Source organism: Nicotiana attenuata, unplaced genomic scaffold, assembly GCF_001879085.1.
Source record: "Nicotiana attenuata strain UT unplaced genomic scaffold, NIATTr2, whole genome shotgun sequence".
NCBI lineage: Eukaryota > Viridiplantae > Streptophyta > Magnoliopsida > Solanales > Solanaceae > Nicotiana > Nicotiana attenuata.
The window spans coordinates 4,113-23,383 of NW_017671353.1; the positions used below are offsets into that span (position 1 = coordinate 4,113).

Below are 19,271 nucleotides of genomic sequence, written 5' to 3' on the forward strand. Positions count from 1 at the left end.
GCAACCCCAATCGACCCCAAAATTTCATCCATGAATCCTTGTCCTCTCCTCGTTCCAAATCCGTAACTATTTTCTTCCAAAACCCAACCAAACACCCCAAATCCTCCAAACCCTAGGCGCCGCCACCACCGCCCACGGCGGCGCCACCACTCAATCCCCACCAAATTTACACCGTAGGATCTTCTCCACCCCCACATCACAGATTCACACTCCTGTTGCCCCAAATTTTAGCCAAGATCCGCAAATCTAAAATTCAAGTTAACCCTGAAATCCGGAAAAAAAGATTTTGTGGACAATTTCGACTCTAATGGGTTTTAGGTGTGTGTTTTCACATAAAAACACACGGTTAAAGCCTGTTTAGTCAAAATTTCAAAGTATCCTGTCGATGTTCGTGATTTGATTTTGGCCAGTTTGCTAGGTATTTCCCTTCGCTCATTTTCATTTTATCTCGTATCTTTATTTTCTTAGTATTTCTTTTTCTTTTCTTGTTTTGTTTCTGATTTAGTTTTAGGTTTCTCCATGTTTGGAAATCGTTGCTTATTTCATGACTTTAGGTTCATTACTAGTTTACTCTTCTTCTTTCTTCGTTTAATTAGGTATAAGTTTCTAAATCCTTTATAGTTTGTAGGTGTTAATGGCATGGTTTAGTTTTAATTACTGAATGTTGTAGTGTTAATTGCCCTTTTTCTTCTGGACCTGATTGAACTGCTGGGTTTGAATTTGGTATTGGTTTAGCGAGACTTATGAATTGGGTCAATTTCCGGAGGGTTTGAAAGCCAAGGAAAATAGGCCAGCCCAGTTAGGGTTAAACGAATTGGGTCAACTTGACCCATGAGTTGAAGGTTGGTTAATTGTCCAAAGTAATTTTGGGATTGATCAAGGGTAATTTAGGCATAGAAAAGGGTAGTTTTATTAGGAATAGTAATTTTTAAAGTAGGGAAGGGATAGTATAGGAATTGTAATGGGTATAGGACTTTCTAGAATAGACTTTAGTATAGTTTTCAATGAAATAGGTGTTGTTACTTGGGTAACAAGTTTAAAAATAAGGGCCTAAAAGCTGAAAATGAGAAGGACTAAAAAGAAAACTAAAATCTGAAGAAAGCCTTAGGCTTTGAGAGGAGTGGGTCAAAACTCGATTGGAGCAATTAAGTCTGATCGATGAGAAAAGATTGGCAGCAGTGTGTCATGGCCGGTTGTATCAAAAGAGAATGGCAAGAGCATACAACAAGAAGGTGCGTCCCCGGAAATTTGAAGCGGGTCAGCAAGTATTGAAACACATCCTTCCGCATCAGGCCGAAGCAAAAGGCAAGTTCGCCCAAATTGGCAGGGGCCGTTCATTGTAACGAGGGTGTTGTCCAATGGTGCTTTGTATTTAACAGATATAGAAGGCAAATATGTAGATATGGCTATCAATCCTGATGTAGTCAAAAGATATTATATATGATTTCTTTGGTTTAAATTGTGTTTGTTTGTACTTGGCATGTTTTGGAGATTGGAATGACGAAGGCATTTTGTTCTGCTATCTAAACACTTTATCCTTTGTTACCCCTTTGAGCCTTATTTATTTCCTTTCATACCCCTCTTTTGGAATCAATAGCGAAATTCAGTAAGGAAGTAAAGAAGAAAAGAGAAGAGAAAAAACATGGAAAAGAATGAAAAAAAAAGAAAAAGAGAGAAAAAAAAAGAAGAAGAAAAAGAAAGAAAAAGAGAGAAAAAAGAAAAGAAAGAAAAAGAAAAAGAAAAAGAAAAAGAAAAACGGAAAGAAAAAGAAAAAGAGAAATAATAACCACAAATCAGTTCATATGACATGAACTACGCTCGACCTAATTCCTTTTTAGGATACGTAGGCAGCCTCACGGTTCGGTCCCATCAAAATAAAAATCCAAAAGTCCCTAAGCAAAGAAACTGGGGCAGAAGTTGTGGTTATTGTAAGAGATCTGATTCCAAAGTTGTAATTTTAAACCCATTCAAGTTGTTTTGAGCCTTTGTGACACCCTTTCTTTTTAACCCTATCCAAAAGCGCACATTACGGTCCAAAGAAAGACCTTCCGATCAGTCTTCGAGAGATGCCAAGTCAAGCAAGTGAGGTTATTCATATCAGGGGCAACACTCTGGTCCGGCAGGAAAAATAAAAAAATGAGAGAGTATTATTGGTGAAAACCCTCACGGGCACCGTAAGGCGACAGAAAGTTGAGAGAAATAAAAAATAAGAGTCTTATTGGTGAAAACCCTCACGGGCACCGTAAGGCGACGAAAGATGAGAGAAATTAAAATGAGAGAGTCTTATTGGTGAAAACCCTCACGGGCACCGTAAGGCGACAGTGAGTTGGGAGATGAACAAATGAGAGAGGTTTGTTGGTGAAAACCCTTCAGGGCATCGCAAGCCGAACAAGGTCAGGGATTTGGCGATGAAATTGGGTTATGGAGAGCCCGGGGCATAAAATATGGCAACTGAAAGGTGATTGGTGGAATAGGCTGGGCTAATTAATTCGAAATGCATGTCATGATCATTGGTACCAGCTGCTCCACTCAGATAAGTCTCTTTTCTTTTTTCCCTCAAACAGTCATCCAGTTTTGGATTTTCTTCTTTATTCCTAACTCTCAAAGTCATTGCATTTCATTTCTTTTGGGTTTATTTCTCTAAGGCTTGTCCAATGTCAGCCTTGTCTAAGCAAGTAAGAAGGGATTTCAAAGCTTACTACCAACTTCCCAATTGCACGAAGCAAAGTACGGACAGAATGTACCAGAGTTAGCATGATGTAAAGTGGGAAATAAGGTATCAGTGAAAGTTCCACTGGTTGAATGGTTTGGTTTAGATAAAAGGGCCAGGAATGTGAAAACAACGGTTTGGGTGCAGAATGCTTGGGTCATTCAGGGTCCTGCGTTTGAGAGTCGGTTAGAAAGTCAAACAATTCTTGGCCAGTTCAAGGCAGCCAGTCAAAGCAAAGCACAGCAGCGGAAGGGCCACCCCCAGCAAGAATGCCACAAGCTAACCACCGCATTTTTAAACTGACAAGATTTTTCTTTGATTGAAACAGGGGCAGAAAATCTCGTTTGTTTCGGAGAAACCCTCTGTAAGGAAAGCAAGTGCCAGACAGACTCGGCAGTAAGCTGCAGTACCCCTTGGATAACAGGATTTAGTAAGTTTTGAGGCCCTCGCAAATGACAAATTCTAACGAAAGGTCTACTTTGGGAAATGTAATTTGGCATTTAAGTTGTCACTTTCGAAATGGGGTTTGGTTTGAAATTTTCAGGATAAAGGAATTTAATTTAGAATTTATTTTGATAAACACTCATAGATGTTCCCAATATCACACTGGGACAGAAAATTTCTTTTGTTTTGTCTGTTTTGATGAAATCAAGCACCCACCTGAAGAACAAAGGGAGACAGTGCAAAGAAAAGCAGTTTCGAAGGGTGAACAGTTCAAGTTTTGGAAATCAGGAGCCCACCTGGAGAACAAAGGGAGAGCAGTTCAAATTTTGGAAATCAGGCGCCCACCTGGAGAACAAAGGGAGAGCAGTTCAGGTTTTGGAAATCAGGCGCCCACCTGGAGAACAAAGGGAGAGCAGTTCAAGTTTTGGAAATCAGGCGCCCACCTGGAGGACAAAGGGAGAGCAGTTCACGTTTTGGAAATCAGGCGCCCTGGAGAACAAAGGGAGAGCAGTTCAAGTTTTGGAATCAGGCCCACCTGAGAACAAAGGGAAGATTCAAGTTTTTGGAAACAGCCCACTGGAGAACAGGAAGCTGTCTTCGAAGGAGTTAAGCAATCAGGAGCACCTCTGAAGAATTAAAGGGAAGCAGTTTTAGTTTCAGGAGAAAGCAGTGCCAATGCTAGAGATCAGGTGCCACACTGGAGACAAGGGGAAAGCAGCAAATGCTCACAGGAAGATGTTCAAAGTTCGGCAATGCAGCCGCCACCCTGAAGAACAAAGGGAAAGCACTCAGAATGACAATTCAAGTCAGGACAAAGAAATTTACTTGGAGAGTACCAGTCAACAGAGCAACAGAACGCAAGATCAAGTTTGAAGAGGTGTAGATAGGATTCTTGTTAATATCAAAGATCTAGTTAGTCTAAGCTTCTTTTATTTCATTTGGTGTGTAATAAGGAGTTCACAAGCAAGTAGCAACAGCAGCAACAGTAAAATCACAGCTGCCTGGTAGTCCCAAGCTACCGAAATTCCCGAACTACGCTACCTGATTCCTTTATAGCCAAGGATTATGTAGCAACCCCGGAAGCTAGGGTGCGGTCAAATCTTTTCAAACGGCTTCCACGGAGTATTCCAAACGGGCAAAAATCTTCTGTATCCGCTCACTTTATCTTTGCACAAAACTCTTTCGTGTTCGAGCAAGAGGGGCAGCTGTGAGCACGGTGATTTTGCCCTATAACTGAATTATCCAATAAATTCAAGAAAATTAAATTTTTTCCATTATTTGCAATTTCGTTTAGATTTTTCGTAGGATTTTTGTTAATTTTTTCGCATTTGTCCGTGATGTTTTTTTATTTAATCATGAAAAATACAAAAATACTCTGCATTTGCATTTAGGATTTAATTCTTAACATTTTTAGGTTAATAGCAATTTAGTTGTCTTATAAAAAGAAAATCACAAAAAAAAATAAAAAAACAAATCACTTTGCATTTTAACTTTTTAATTTTTGAATTACTAGTTTTTCTTTCAATTTAAGAGTTATTTAAATTTTCGTAAATAACCATGACTAGTAACTAGCTTAGTTTGGTAGATAATTTAGTTTTAAAAGTTCAATTAGGTTTTTAAATTAATTTTAAAAAAAAAGAAAAGAAAACTTGAAATTGAAAGTGAAAAAAAAAGAAATAAGCAGAGGCTGCTTTTGGGCCAAACTCGTAACAGCCCACTCCGATTCCCCCAAACCCGTTCGGATCCAGCCAGATTATGCCCCTAACCTGGTCCAAAACCCACCTATCTAATCAAACGACCCATTTGCAACTTTTTTTCATCAGAGCCGTTGATTTCGTATGAATCAGACGGTCCGAACTGATCTTTAGCTCCTTATATAACTGTCCGAATAACCCTTACCCCCAGTTCCAAACAGCCTAATTTCATCTCCCTCATCTAAGACTAAACCCTAGCGCCGCCTTAAATCCCTAACACTTTCCGGTGGCAGCGCCACCCACAAACCGCCAGCCGGAAATTGCCTCCACCGGCGGCGATGCTCCAGTCACCCCCATCTTCACACTAGAATCCTCATGACCTCCCCTTTCTCCATCTCCGACAAGCTCCCTCGAATCCCTTTAGATTTGCTCGAATTTCAGATCGAAAAATCCGGTCAAACCTAACTTCCCTAATTGCTCCAAAATCAAAACCCCATCATCCTTGACCTTCCATCATCACGATTTGATCGTCAATTTCCCAAATACCCCTGCCAAAAACCCCAAATCCTAAATCTTACAACAAGTCAGAAATCCCAGTTTGTGGTTTCAAGCCTCGAACTAGCCGGAAATACAGCTGATTATTGTCTTTGCAAGAACAATTAATTAGCCTCAATTTTGGGTCATTTCGGGATAGTTTAGCCCTTCTGCGCTTCGATCCAACAGAATCAACACCTTTGATTTTTCCTCAGGTAAATCTCTGCTCCCTCTGAAAATATTATTCATCTCCCCTCTTTAGGTCTTTTCCATATGATTAGGTTATTTTCGTTTTTCAGATCATGCTTGTTAGTTTAGTCATTTTATTTTTTCTTCTTTCCGTTAATTAGCTGTTTTTGTTTTTAGGTTTCAGTTTTGTTGGTTTTAATTACTAGTTTGTTGAGTTTCAGTCAGTCGTCTCTGTCACACCTCCTTTTTTACACACCTACCCCGAAGGATAATGTGTAAAGGAGTTTTTTCATTTAAAGTGACATTATTCGAAAATGGGATTTATTTTATTTTTTTGGAGTCGCCACTCGGGAAAGGATGGGCTTTTGGTGTCCCGAGTCACCGGTTTAATTTAAATCCCAATCGAGGAAAAATTTCGACTTCCCAATTGGAGTCTGCGAACCAGAAATTCTGTGTAAGGAATTCTGTTGACCCGAGGGAAGGTGTTAGGCACCCCCGGATCCCGTGGTTCTAGCACGGTCGCTTAAATTATCATAAATGGCTAAAATCTGATTTTTACTACAAGCTCCAACCTATAGTGCAATTTTAAGAATTATTCAACCGCTTTTAATTAGTTTTTTATGAAAGTGAACGCCGTTTAAGAGCGTGTTTTTGGATCACGTCACATGAAATGCGCCCGGATCCTCGACACCTCTTATTCAACGTTTTGGGATTTGGATTTGGGCCGCATGAAATGCACACCCGTATTTAAGAAAGTAAATTATTAAAAGCGCACCTAAAGTGGCTAGTGTCTTATTAACTTTGCGGGAGGCCATGAAAATTCGCTAAATGGCATGTCCCAAATTTCTAAAATATTTTTAATAAAGCTTTTAATGGGGGCCCCGCAATTTATGCATTTTTATTCGGCGAGGCTCGTCCCACTTTTATTTAAAGGCCAATCCTAAAGTGACCTATGATTTTCTATTTAATTTGTTTCCACAAGGGCCTAATTAATTTGCATTTATAAATTCAGGCCTCGAGTTCAAGTCCGAATTCAAACAAAAGGGAGGACCCTCTTAATTTGAATCCGCTACCTAACTCGAACACTTGAATTTATATCGCAAATTAATCCCCATATACCTAATATAATTTTTAAAAGGTTTTGACTTATAACAATTGTTTGGGCCTTAGAGGTTTGGCCTAGTTCTGATGGGTGAAGCTGTCCAGACGTGGACCAGTATGTGCAACAATAAACATGAATCAGGAAACAATTGATAACAGATTCAATGTTCAATATAAACAACCTATAATCATAATTCCAACTGACAAAGCAATTTAGTACTCAAATTACTTAAGTATTTTCCTTGACTTCTATGTTATAGCTCTAAATGATTGCTCCTACTGAAGCGAGTCAGTTTGCCATTTCAACATTTACAATGATTACGTGGATCAACTCGTGTTAAAAGTTCAAAACCTGATTTTTACACTTGTGAACAACCCAAATCAGATTTCGCTTTTAGACCCGTAAACTAGCAAATGCAGATCAGTTCATGCTTCTGCAGTTATTAACTACATATGGAGAATTAACATCAGTTTTTATGTTTTTGTTGTCATCAACGTTCAACTAATCGTTAAATGAAATTACACTAGCTTAACGAATGTCAACAGTCCGATAGAAATTAAATAGTTCAAATCACTTAGAAGTAATCCTAATTAAACAGTCCATGGTATAATACAAACAAGCAAACTAAAGCCAATAACTACACATCATTTAACCGACTACAATTATAGGCATCCAAGCGAGCACAGATCTGGAATACGATTTCATTTTATTCCAATTTGAGGCTACATCAGTGTGAATTCAAGCGTGTACCTGAGATTGCAATGAGATAGAAGAGAGGAAGATGATCAGCAGCAGTAGATGACAGTGCAAAACTTCAACAGAAGACAGCTAAATCACAACCAAAATCCAGGACTGACTCGATCAAAATGCTACCAGTGGATAACCAAAAACCAAACCCCACTCAAACACAAGCAAACTCGAAAATGAACCCAATAACACCTCGGAACTTTTGGCCAGCAAAACACAAACAATTCTTCAATCAAATGACAAGAACTTGAAACCAAAAACGAGAAGCTCTAATGTAACAGTATTGTTTTCTTTTAGTTTTTGTTGCTTTTCTGAATTTTTTGGAGAAGATTCAGACCTAAAGGAACTTGGATTTGAAATTCAAATTACAGATCTGTGAAGCTTTGAGAGTATTTTTTTTAGGGGGAATTTTTTTTGAGGCTCAAAAACTCTTGGAATTTTCAGAGGGTCTAAACTTGTGAAACAAGGCAATGGGTGTGCCTTTTATAGGCTAGGATACAGAACTATAGAATTGCTTAATTATTGTAGCAACTTCCACGAAGCCCATTAGAGATATTACATTACAGTATTTTAGAAACAGAAGAAAGTCGCTTATCCTTGAGGTGAAGTTGCTTATTAAAAATCTACGTCCAAACAGAAGAATCTCCCGTCTACTCCAAATTTCAGAACTTAAAGGCTAAAGTTTTTATTTTTATACTAACTCAAATTAATGGGAATATAACTACATTTGCATTAATTTTATCTTAATTTGCAATAACATTTTTTTCTTATCTCAAATTCATTTCACAAATTTTGAATATTTGGACGATTCACGGACACAAAACGTCCACTGTATCGATAGTGTATCAAATGAAGTGGTTAAGTTACAGGTAAAAAGGAAGGTTATGAAAATTTAGTACTATAAATAATTTCTTATGTCATACCAAACAAGAAAAACGACAAATTAAAACTCCTCATTATGAGATTTTCTTCTCATGAAGATTATTCTGAATTTAGTTAAAAAACAAAGCACTATAGTATGTATTATTTGAATTTAATCAAATCAATTGCAAATTGCAATAATCTTTAAATCCAATTGCCCAATTGCAATATTAAAATACAAAAAAAAAAAAAAAGACCCCTTTTTTCCCCATCACCATAGCCAAATACATTGTCAAGACAAACCAGTCAACCAAAACAAGAAAAAACCCTTTCTACAAAGCACAAAAATAATATTAAACACAAAAACCCCAAACAAGAGATTAGATCAATCTCTCCGACCACCACCGACTCTTATTCTCCGCCGTCCTCCGCCGCCGATGGAGTTTTCCCCTTTAAATCGTTTACCTCAAGATACCCTTCACCAGATCTTCTCCCATTTAACCCTCCGTGAAATCATCGTCTCCAAATGCGTCTGCAAATGTCTCAACTCCACTCTCTCTTCTCAGGCCTTCCTCCACCTCATCTCCACCCTCCAACCTCCCCTCTCCCTCCTCGCCCTCCGCCCCTCCCACCGTACCCACAGCCACAGTCATAATAATCAATCTCCTCATTGTGCACTCCATGTGTTCGACACAGTGCTTAACTACTGGTTTCGGTTCCCACTTTCTTTCCTTCCCTTTAGATCTCACTACCCCATCACTTCCTCTCACGGCCTCCTCTATCTCTGGGCTGAGGGCCCCACTAGTGCGGGACCCATACCCGCAATTTCACCTCCTCCTCCTCCTCCTCCTCCTCCCAGTAACAATAGCAAAACCCTAATCGTTTGTAACCCTTTAACTCGTCAATTCAAGCTGCTTCCTCAATTGGGTTCAGCTTGGTGTAAACACGGGTCGGTTCTTGTCGGGTCACCCAATCAAGTTCTGGTTTTGACTGAGTTAGCTGCTATTTACTTCTCTGGCTCAACAACTTCCAATAATTGGCTCAAGTTTTCATCGAATTTACCGTCAAAACCTAGGAGTCCAATCTTGATTTCTGATACCATTTTAGCCCTTTGTGATGTTGGTTCCCCGTGGCGGTCCCAATGGAAGCTGTTTAGGTCAACAGTTAAAGATTTGCAATTTAGTCAACAATGGACTAGGTTAGAAAAGCATGAGTGGGGTGATATTTTTGACATATTGAAACGCCCCAGATTGCTTGCTGGTAGAAATGATAAGGTGTTGATGATTGGTGGTCTAAAATCGTCCTATTCGTTGCACAGCACATGCTCGACCATTTTGATACTTAGATTGGATTTGGACTCTTTAGAATGGGAAGAAGCTGGGCGAATGCCGCCTGAGATGTTTAGGTATTTTCAAGATTCGAGTAAGTTCAAGGTGTTTGGTGGAGGGAGTAAAGTTTGTTTTTCGGGCAAGAGGGTGGGAAGATTGGCGCTTTGGGAGGAAAATGAGTGCGGGAAAGGGGAATGGCGGTGGATTAGTGGCGTTCCGGGGAATAGTGATGGACTTTATCGGGGATTCGTCTTTGAGGCTCAGTTGAATGCAGTGCCTTAAAGGTGGAGTTAGAGGAGGAAGTCCATTTGCTTCAATGGTAACTTTTCTGATTTGGGAATTCTAACAATGTTGAAGCTAAATGTTTAGTTTTTCTTTTGATTGCCATGCTAAGCAGGATGGAGGCAGTGGTCTCCTAGATCACTTGGCCCGTCAGAAAGATAATGTTATTGTACTTGTTTTTTGAGGTAAATCTGAATAGCAATTCGATATTCAGACGAAGTGGTTGGCTTGTTTGTTATATGATATCTGACTATTCGTGTATGCAAGGATTCCCTTTTCATGTATTCGGAATGTATTTGTCTTTACAGAGCTTTGTCGTTTCATATGAGGCATAACAGTCCTTTGTTTCATCTGTAAGTTAGCTATATTTGCTATGAAATTGAAGAATAATGGCTGACTTCCTTGCTTGATTTGCATAGCAGCGACTGTGATTTTGCTATAACTTATGCAGTTGCTATATTGCCTTTATAAAGATCACTTGTGTTATGGTTTTAAGTCATGCCATGTGGACTATGTGATGATGTCTCTATTTGATGGATTTTCTCCTTTCTAACTAATAGCGTTAAGCTAAGTTTCGTACTTTATTGCCCTTTTCAGTCACGGGACTTAACTCTTAGCAGTGGTGGCAAGAAACTAGGTACGAACGTACTTGTATAGCTACTTGCTTGACTGAGACCTTTTATTCTATTGTATGCAAAGATTGATGGTGGATGGATATGTTGATATTCCGATCATTGTATTGTCAAAGGCGAAAAGCGAAAATAACTGTTGAGTTTTGTTTGGGCTTTATACAAAAAGAATAAATATAGTGTGGGTTTTAATGAAGGCACAAAGAAGAAACTAAAAATAAAAACTATATTTTGTAATTCAAGTATAAGTATGAACACAAACAACAAATATATATATATATATATATATATATATATATATATATATATGCCTTATAAAAGTAAAAAATTAAAAAGAAACACAAACACCAATTAAGTGAAATAGTTCTTGTAACACGGAGACCATGGATGACGAAACAGACACCTTAGTGCCTTGGTGCTTGAACTGAAGCTTTGCCTAAATGAGGTAAAGCGTGTTTTGCACCTATCTTCAGAATTTAAGCGCACCTTAAGCCAGCTTTTGGCAACACTACAATTATGACTGTTGCACATCCTATGGGAAAACCAACTCTTGGAGTAGATATTTATTTTTTGAGATTTGACTTCATGCAGTGGATCACTTGATGTCACATAGATAGAGACAACAGTAGGAAAAAAAGAAGAAAGAAGATATTATTTGGAGGTGGAATGATTGCTGAGAGTACAGTTCATATTTGGGTTACTCTTTTACCGATTGAGAAAAACCTGAGTGCAGCTTGTGTTTTGCAGACAGGAAGAGATCCTCTCCTCTTCCCTTTCTTTTTCTCTTTTCTCTTTATCTTGTTGTGAAACTATACTCTCTCCTCCGTTAGTACATAGCACTCACACACAAAAGGAGTTGTGTAGATAAGAGTGAGGTTGAGATTCTATCATACACATACGTAACAGCAACAAGCAAACCTAGTGGTTAGTCATCAGTCATATCTTGAGGTTATTGAGCCGTGAAATTGTTGAAATCTAGGATGAACATCCTCAATTTGCAGCTAAAACAGTTCACATCCTAAGAAGCTGAGTGAGTTCCCTTATAACCCCCAAAGACCAAAGCTCTTTGTAAGACTAACATGCTATAAATTTTGAACTGCCGCAAATATGCCATAAAGGGGCATCTTTTAGTGAACTGGTGGTTTCTTCCTATTATTGGTTTTGACGTTTTTCTCGCAATTGATGTTGATTCTCTTGAGAGTTCAAGTGTTGCGGTGACCTGTTTCTTCTCTAACCACCTCCATCTACCTTCCATTTTTGTCCTCATTAAGGACTCTTTGGTCTTTGTAAAGGAATCGGCTCTTACTTGTCTGGAAATGCAGTGAGGTTTGGTTTAGGGGCTTGAACAAATTAGAATAGAAAATCCTCTTATGAGCGGAGAGGCTTATTCTTTTGTGTATTTCTATTCTAGTAAAGGCGGAGCCAGCCTCTTGTTTGATGCTGCAATACATTGTAGCATACTTGTAGAGTGTTATTGAGTGAATGGTGGGTAGGACACTGCTACTTGTACCTGCACTATCTAAGATAGTACAACTGCGATATAGTTTATTGGATTTGTATGATTCCTTTTGGTTAGAATATGTGAACCAATGATAATAATGGCAACTGGTGGCCACTATCCATGTTCTGTTGGAGAAAGTTAGTCATAGTCCTTTTTTCAGATATTATCATCAAGGTTTATTTTTGATATTGCATCTTTGTCTTCAATGTCTTTTAAGTTTCATATGCTATTTCTTGTAATTTTATTTCATGAACATAACATTTCTTGCGTATCCCTCAACACGGAGGACTTATTTATTTGTTAAAAATCACAAGTATTTTGTTACTAACTAAAAGAGGGGATTGATAGAATCCCATTAGTAGCTGTATACAAAGGGGGCAAGTATACCTTGAAGTTTAGTTTTTAGGAACCTTCTAGTCATTTATGCAAATGGAAAGTTGCTGTGTGCTTCAAAATAAGCCCATTTTTTGAGGGGGTTGATCTTCAACATCAAATTTTCGTGATCTGTCAATGGTCTTTCTTATAAAATGCTTCCTGAAACATCAAGTTTTCTTGTGTCTAAGTGGCCATCCTATTGTGTTCCCTTCAAATTATTCGAAGACTGGCATACTGAATGATCTATCCCATCGCGTGTCTGTGAGGCTTGCCTGTTCGCGGCTTACTATTCAGTTTAAAAAGAAGCTGTATAGTTTTTTTAACAAAATGGCAATGTAGCATCACATTGCTTCAATAATATTAGTTATACTATTGGAGATTAAGGGAAACTGGAACTACTCTTGTTGCCGTTGCTATGATGTAACCATGTCACTATTGATAAAAAAATGATGTCTATGTCACTACTCAATAACAACGAGAGAGAGAGTCATTTCCCAACCGTTTCTCCTACAGCACTTTAAGTCTTTAACTGTAATGACCTAACATCTGTTTCTTCTGCACTCTCCATATTTTGATCTTATGCTCTTTCTTTTATTTACTGCTTCATCTGATGTATTCCAATCCTTTTACTAAAAAGGCAAAATACATACTTTACTCACCGACCTTGTCCCCAAAGCCCGCTTACGCACCTGTTAAAAACAGGAATCATATTACACATCAAAACTTTTAAAGGTGTGTCAATTACACACCACTTCGGTGTTTGACCACATCTGCTTAAAAGATTGTTGTTACACGCGCCAATCAGCATCTGACATGTGTCATAAATCGGAAAAAGAAACCCCCCCCCCCTCTCCTCATCTTCCCGAAGAAAAAAATACAGAAAAGAAAAAACCCACCCCCTCCTCATCTCCCCAACCCCATCATCTTCTCCACCACCACCATAGTACCACTAACCCTTCCACTACAATCACCTTCTTCCCTAACTATAGATTCAACTATTTGCCCGATTTTTAACAAGTTTTAAAAACATCCATCACAAATCCTCATACAAATTTCAAATTCAAGCTCAAACGTAAAGCTTCAAACTTGTTAATGGTGTTTTTTGAATTTTATCAAAATTAATCACCTAAGTAACTTTTTACTCAACAATAATTACAAGTTCAAACTAATTTTCTGGGTCATGGAACACCAAAATCAACAAGACCCAACTAAATTTTCAAGCTTTTTCAAAAGGTCAATAATGGTGATTTTTACAAGACGATAGCTCTTCTATTCTTCTTCTTTTTCTTTTTCTTCTTATTCATGGGGGTTGGTTGGAAAGACGAAACATGAGGGGAGTAGACAAAACTAGAATGGAGGTTAGGGAAGAAGACGATGGGGGGNNAGACATGGGTTATTTTTTTTCTTTAATTTTGAAAGAAAATAATTAAAAAAGGGAAAAAACAAAAAAAATTTAATTTCAGATGAATTTTGTAGTTTTCACGCGCTTCTTTTATGTGTAATACACGCGTGTGACACATGGCAAAAGAGGTGTGTAATTGATACGCTTTTAAAAGTTTTGGTGTGTAATACTATTCTCTTGTTTAACAGGTGTGTAAGAAGAATTTGAGTAAAAGGCGATTGGTAAACTATGTATTTTGCCTACTAAAAAAGATATAAAAAAAACAAAGAGTAGTAGGAAAAACCAAGATTCCTTCATCAAATACCGCAGTTCCCTGATTAACCACCATAATATGGAAAAATGATACTGTATAGCCACTGATAAAATAATAATCGAAAAAATATATAAAATTTGTATGTTTTTTGTATATAACATACAAATTGTATATATATACAAAAAATATTCAAATTTTATACCCTTTCTTGGTTACCAAATATAAATAATTTCTGGCGGGCTAAAAGTGATAATACCCCTCGTTGCTGGTCTCTAGAATTTTAAGCTATATGGTACTTTTCCCTATATGTTGAAAAAATGGAAATTTTCACAATGTATTCAGATAAAACTAATCTGAATGCCTAATCAAAACACTTGTAACTTCAATAGACAACGTCTGATATTTGTGAACAGAAATGTTTTGCATTCATTTTAGATATCTAGGTAGAGTGGACAGACTCTGGATATGGAGAAAAAGCTCCCCTCGTCACCCCCCACCCCCACCCCCACCCCCCGATAAAAAAGAGTGCCTTAGGTTCTAAAGGTGTCAAAATCTCTAAAAGTCAATTTGGACCATCCAAAATTGAATAACATCTTAAGTTACATGTGTACCCAAATGGCTCGTGTGGAATTGAGTTGAGCAGCAATGGGTTTTCTCATTACAACCTGTTCTCCGAGTGTGCAAATGCTGAACAATTAAATATTTTTTTAAAATCAGGTATTTTTTTAATTTTTTTTTTTTTTTTTGCTAATGAAAGGAGAGACTTTATATTAAAAACATAGGAAGTTTAGTTATTACATAACATAGGGATAGATTGCATAGCGGTTTTTCCCAATTTGTCTTTAAAAAAACTTGTAAAATAAAGGCCGGAGGTGTTTCCCAATACATAATTTTATCTTCTACCGTTGTTGTGTGTTGCTTGGTGCTTCCATACTTTGCCAGGGTGGTAGCTAAAGCGTTGCCTTCCCGATATATATGGGTTATTTCTTCCACTCCAATAGCATCAAGAAGAAAACTGTGAATCTGTTTCCACTATAGAAGGAAAGAGATTTTTTTTGAAGAAGAGTTCTAGTCCTGCCATTAGTGTTAGCAGTTTCAGCATGAAGAGCGGATGTTGCAGAGGTATTTAATTATTTAATTTAAGTACTAAATAGTAAGTACGAGCTCTCTTCTTCTCATGTGTTATGGTAAATCATGAGCAACAAATGGACTACTGTTTTTAATTCTAAAGGGTTAATATTTACCGATTTGACCAAAATATTGCTCTATTAGACGAATCTGTGTTGTACGAATCTCACACTATGCTTACACACTGAGCACAATATTTGAGTGAAGAAAGTATATGGTTTCATAAGCTTGTATTTGTTTCTGGGGGAACCAACAATTAAGTCAACTCTAAATATTTGCTTAAAAAATACATAAAATAGCAATTTTCAACCTAAACTTCTCCTCCACCGGCAAAAGCCTTTAGTGTGATAGAGTGCCTGTCTCATCCATAAATGATTGAAAAATTTTATTTTGTGCCTCACACAACTGACAATAGTTGTGTGAGGCCTCTTTTTTGTCTCACAACTGTGTGGTCCCAGAATTTTGTGGATCCAAATGTGTAAGATGTGGGTCCACAAATATGTGAGATAAAAAGAGGTCTCACACAAGTAGTGTAAGTTGTGTGAGACACAAAATAAAATCACTCATAAATGATCCAAAGACATAAGCATTTGGCGTTTTTCCTTTTTGAATAAATAACTTTCCTTTCATCATCAGCTTTTTTTTAATGTTGATATAAACATCAAAAGCTAAACACATTGATTCGACTACTGTAATGTGTCCAGAAAAAGATACTTGGTAATTTTTGAACAATATCTACAATATTATGTAATAATTGTTGGGATATACTATTAACCATGCGGTTTAGCTATAGTATTATGTTTTATTCTTTATGGAACAACTGTATATTTGATTTATTCAATTCAATAAAGTATTATTTTAAAAAGAATTCGTTACATGTGTGTTCTTTATTTATGTAGGAGACGATTTAAAGTATGGAGTCTTAGCTCATGCACAGAAGATTAAATTGTCGGTTCTCATAATTAATAAATAAATTATGTTCACAATCAAAGATATTGTTGGGCAAAATATCAAAAGGTACAACTCTATTCAGAATTAGTGTATACCTAATAGCTCGGACAATAACGAATAACATTTGTGAAACAATGATTAGTTGATAGAATTCGTGGCTCGGCCTTGAGTTTGATACCCCTTTATGTAAGCTTATAAGTTTTCATATGAAAATCCGACCGACGAATTTTGTATCCATCACATGAAATAGTTTAAGCAGAATTATAGAGGATTTAATTAGTTGATTAAATTAAATTATCCGTGATTTAGCTTAATTAACTGGTAACTGTAATCTTAACATGGGAGTTAAAATAAGTATTGGTGAATTTTGAAATTCATATTGAGGAGTTCAATTCTAGATTTTTAGTCTAATAAATTGTGATTAATTATAGTAGGATTTAATCATCCGAATTTTGAATTAATACTATAGTTGGTAGCCTCTTATTATTTCTTTGGTCTCTGCTATACCTAGTAAAAACCTTGACAAACTCGGGTAAAAAGTGACTTGGGAGAAAAGTTATCTGTTTGAGTTGTACTAGGATTCAACTACACTAGCAGAATCCTACACGATTTTTGGCCTGTTTTTTGGCTTAATTTCGGGTCTACAAATAGAAGACAAGTTTCACCCAATAACTCACACTTTAGAGTAGTAATATTGCCCACTCGAATAATATCTTCCAACGTTTTACTAGGAGCATAACAGAAGACTGCATCCCTGAGTTCTTGCTCTGTGAAGGACTTGTGCAATAGTTTCGAGAGGTTAGTGCTTCTAATCTCTGTAATTGAATCATTGTCTAGTGTACATGTTTGTGATACTTGTATTTATGCTTGTTTCCGTCGCGCATGTTCTAACAATGGGTATCATACGCTGTCTTACATCTAACTAGATAATGTAATACAACATGAATAGAGTAAACGTAAAACGTGGTGTTCTATTACATGAAAACAATATTGTTTTCCCCATATTTGTTGTGTTTATTCCATGAAAACAGTGTTGTTTTTCCCAAAAACGAGACTTCTATTATAATATTTTGAGTTCTGAAATCATGGATTAACATACATAAGTATGATATGTGATATCAACGAGTCAAAATATTTAGAACCCTAAAAACGCCAAAAATCATTTTTTGCAGATTGGTCATGATTTTGAAATTCTGAAATTCTATTGAACTCCGATTGACCACAAATTTGGTAGGTTCATCAAAATCGACACGGTAAGAAATACTCATAAGCATGTATGTCACTTTTCGGGCATTTGGGGTCGTTTAGATGGGTTTTTGGCTATTTTTCTATTTTTTGGAAAAAAACTTAATAAAATTTTTTTTTAACATAAACAGTGGTGGTAGGGTTGAATTCCTATGGTTTCCGTTCATATTTTATAATATGATGAATTTATATGTTGACATAGGTCTTCTTCCACATCGGATAGATTCATTATAGATAATTATTGTAGTATTGCCTCTAGTTGTTTGATAACTTATATTAACTCTCCAACTAAGTTACATATTGATTCAATGAAATTAGGGTTTATAAAAGTGATATTTACCAATCTTAAATTGACAGTTTACTCTCCATCTGAGTTTGTCTTTTTTAATTTATGGGGTGAATATCTTACATAACTCATAAATTTTTCGTGAATTGTTAAGTTTTCCTATCGAATCTAATTGTTTAATGAGGATGGTTATAAGTGCAAATTTTGAATTTTATTATTCTTATTGCATAACTAATGATTTATTTAATGTGATTATCTCTCAGATTAATCATGTCTTCATCCAACCCACTCACCTCAATTTTGAACCAAAACAAATTAGAATGACCAAATTATGTTGTCTCGAAAAGGAACCTTGATATTGTCCTAACTGCTGAAGATTTCAAATTCCTAATCACTGTGGGGTTCCCAAAAAAACCTAATGTAGATGCTACTGATGATTAGGTTAAGGCCTATGATAAATGGTTTGAGGCTGATGAGATGGCGCGATGTTACATTCTTGCCTCTATGGCGAATATTTTGCAACATCAGCATCAGTCTATGGGGTCTGCTTATGACATGCTCGAAAGTCTCAAGAGATGTTCGGTGAGCAAAATCGTGCGGCTAAGCAGACAGTCATGAAAGCCGTTTTGAATACCAAGATGGTTGAAGGATCATCGGTTAGGGACTATGTTCTGAAGATGATGGGTCTTCTGAATGAATTGGAGGTCCTTGGAGCTGTGATTGATAAGGAATTTCAAGTTGAGATGGTCCAGCAGACTCCACCTGACAGTTTTTAACAATTTTGCTTGAAATATAATATGAACAAAATGAATTTATAAAATTGTTAAATGAGATGCAAGCGGCAGAATCTATTATCAAACAGCAAGCTCCGGTTGTGGAAATGAATATTGAGAATGCATCGGTTTCTAAGTCGAGAGGCAATAAGAAAAACAAGAAGGATCACAAGGTTTTGGCACCTAGAGGTGCGGCTGCTGGTGTGAAAAACCCAAAGGAAAGTGCTATCATTGCAAGCATCCTCGGCATCACAAAAAAGCAATTCCCTACCTATCTGTCAAAGTTGAATAAGCAAGGTAATTTAAATTTAAATATCGTTGAAACTGGTTTAGCGGCTGTCTCTACCATATTTTGGTGTGTAGATTCAGGATCCACTAATCATATATGCACTACTTTGTAGGGGTTTCAGGAAATGTGGCGGCTAAGTGAGAATGAAGTTTGTGTTTTCTAAGCCAATGGCGAGCTAGCACCAGCTTTAGCATTAGGAGATATTAGAGTTTTGTTTAGTAGTGATAGAATTTTAATTTCAAAGGATGTTCTCTATGTACCTTCTATTAGAAGGAATTTGATTTCGGTTTTGAAAATAATGGATACTGGTTATAATGTTTATTTTGCTAATAACTCTGTTGTTAATAAGTTTAATAAACGTTTTATCTACACTGCTGCTAGAGTATATGACCTTTTTATTCTTGATATATCTCCTCGTATGCTATGAACAAATTAATTAAATAGTATTAATCTTCCATATAAAAGAAACGTATTTCTGAATTGAGCCAAACTTATTTGTGGCACTTACGTCTAGGTTATGTAAATCAAAATAAGATTTCGAGGTTGGT

General features: G+C 36.8%; 1 protein-coding gene across 1 annotated transcript; it reads left to right on the forward strand.

The window, feature by feature from the left end:
- Positions 1 to 8,553: 8,553 nt before the first annotated feature.
- LOC109207754 (SKP1-interacting partner 15) lies at positions 8,554 to 10,312 on the forward strand. The gene has a single exon (XM_019370737.1). It carries the CDS (start codon positions 8,719 to 8,721, stop codon positions 9,889 to 9,891), a length of 1,173 nt encoding a protein of 390 aa, XP_019226282.1. The 5' UTR covers positions 8,554 to 8,718; the 3' UTR covers positions 9,892 to 10,312.
- Positions 10,313 to 19,271: the final 8,959 nt, after the last annotated feature.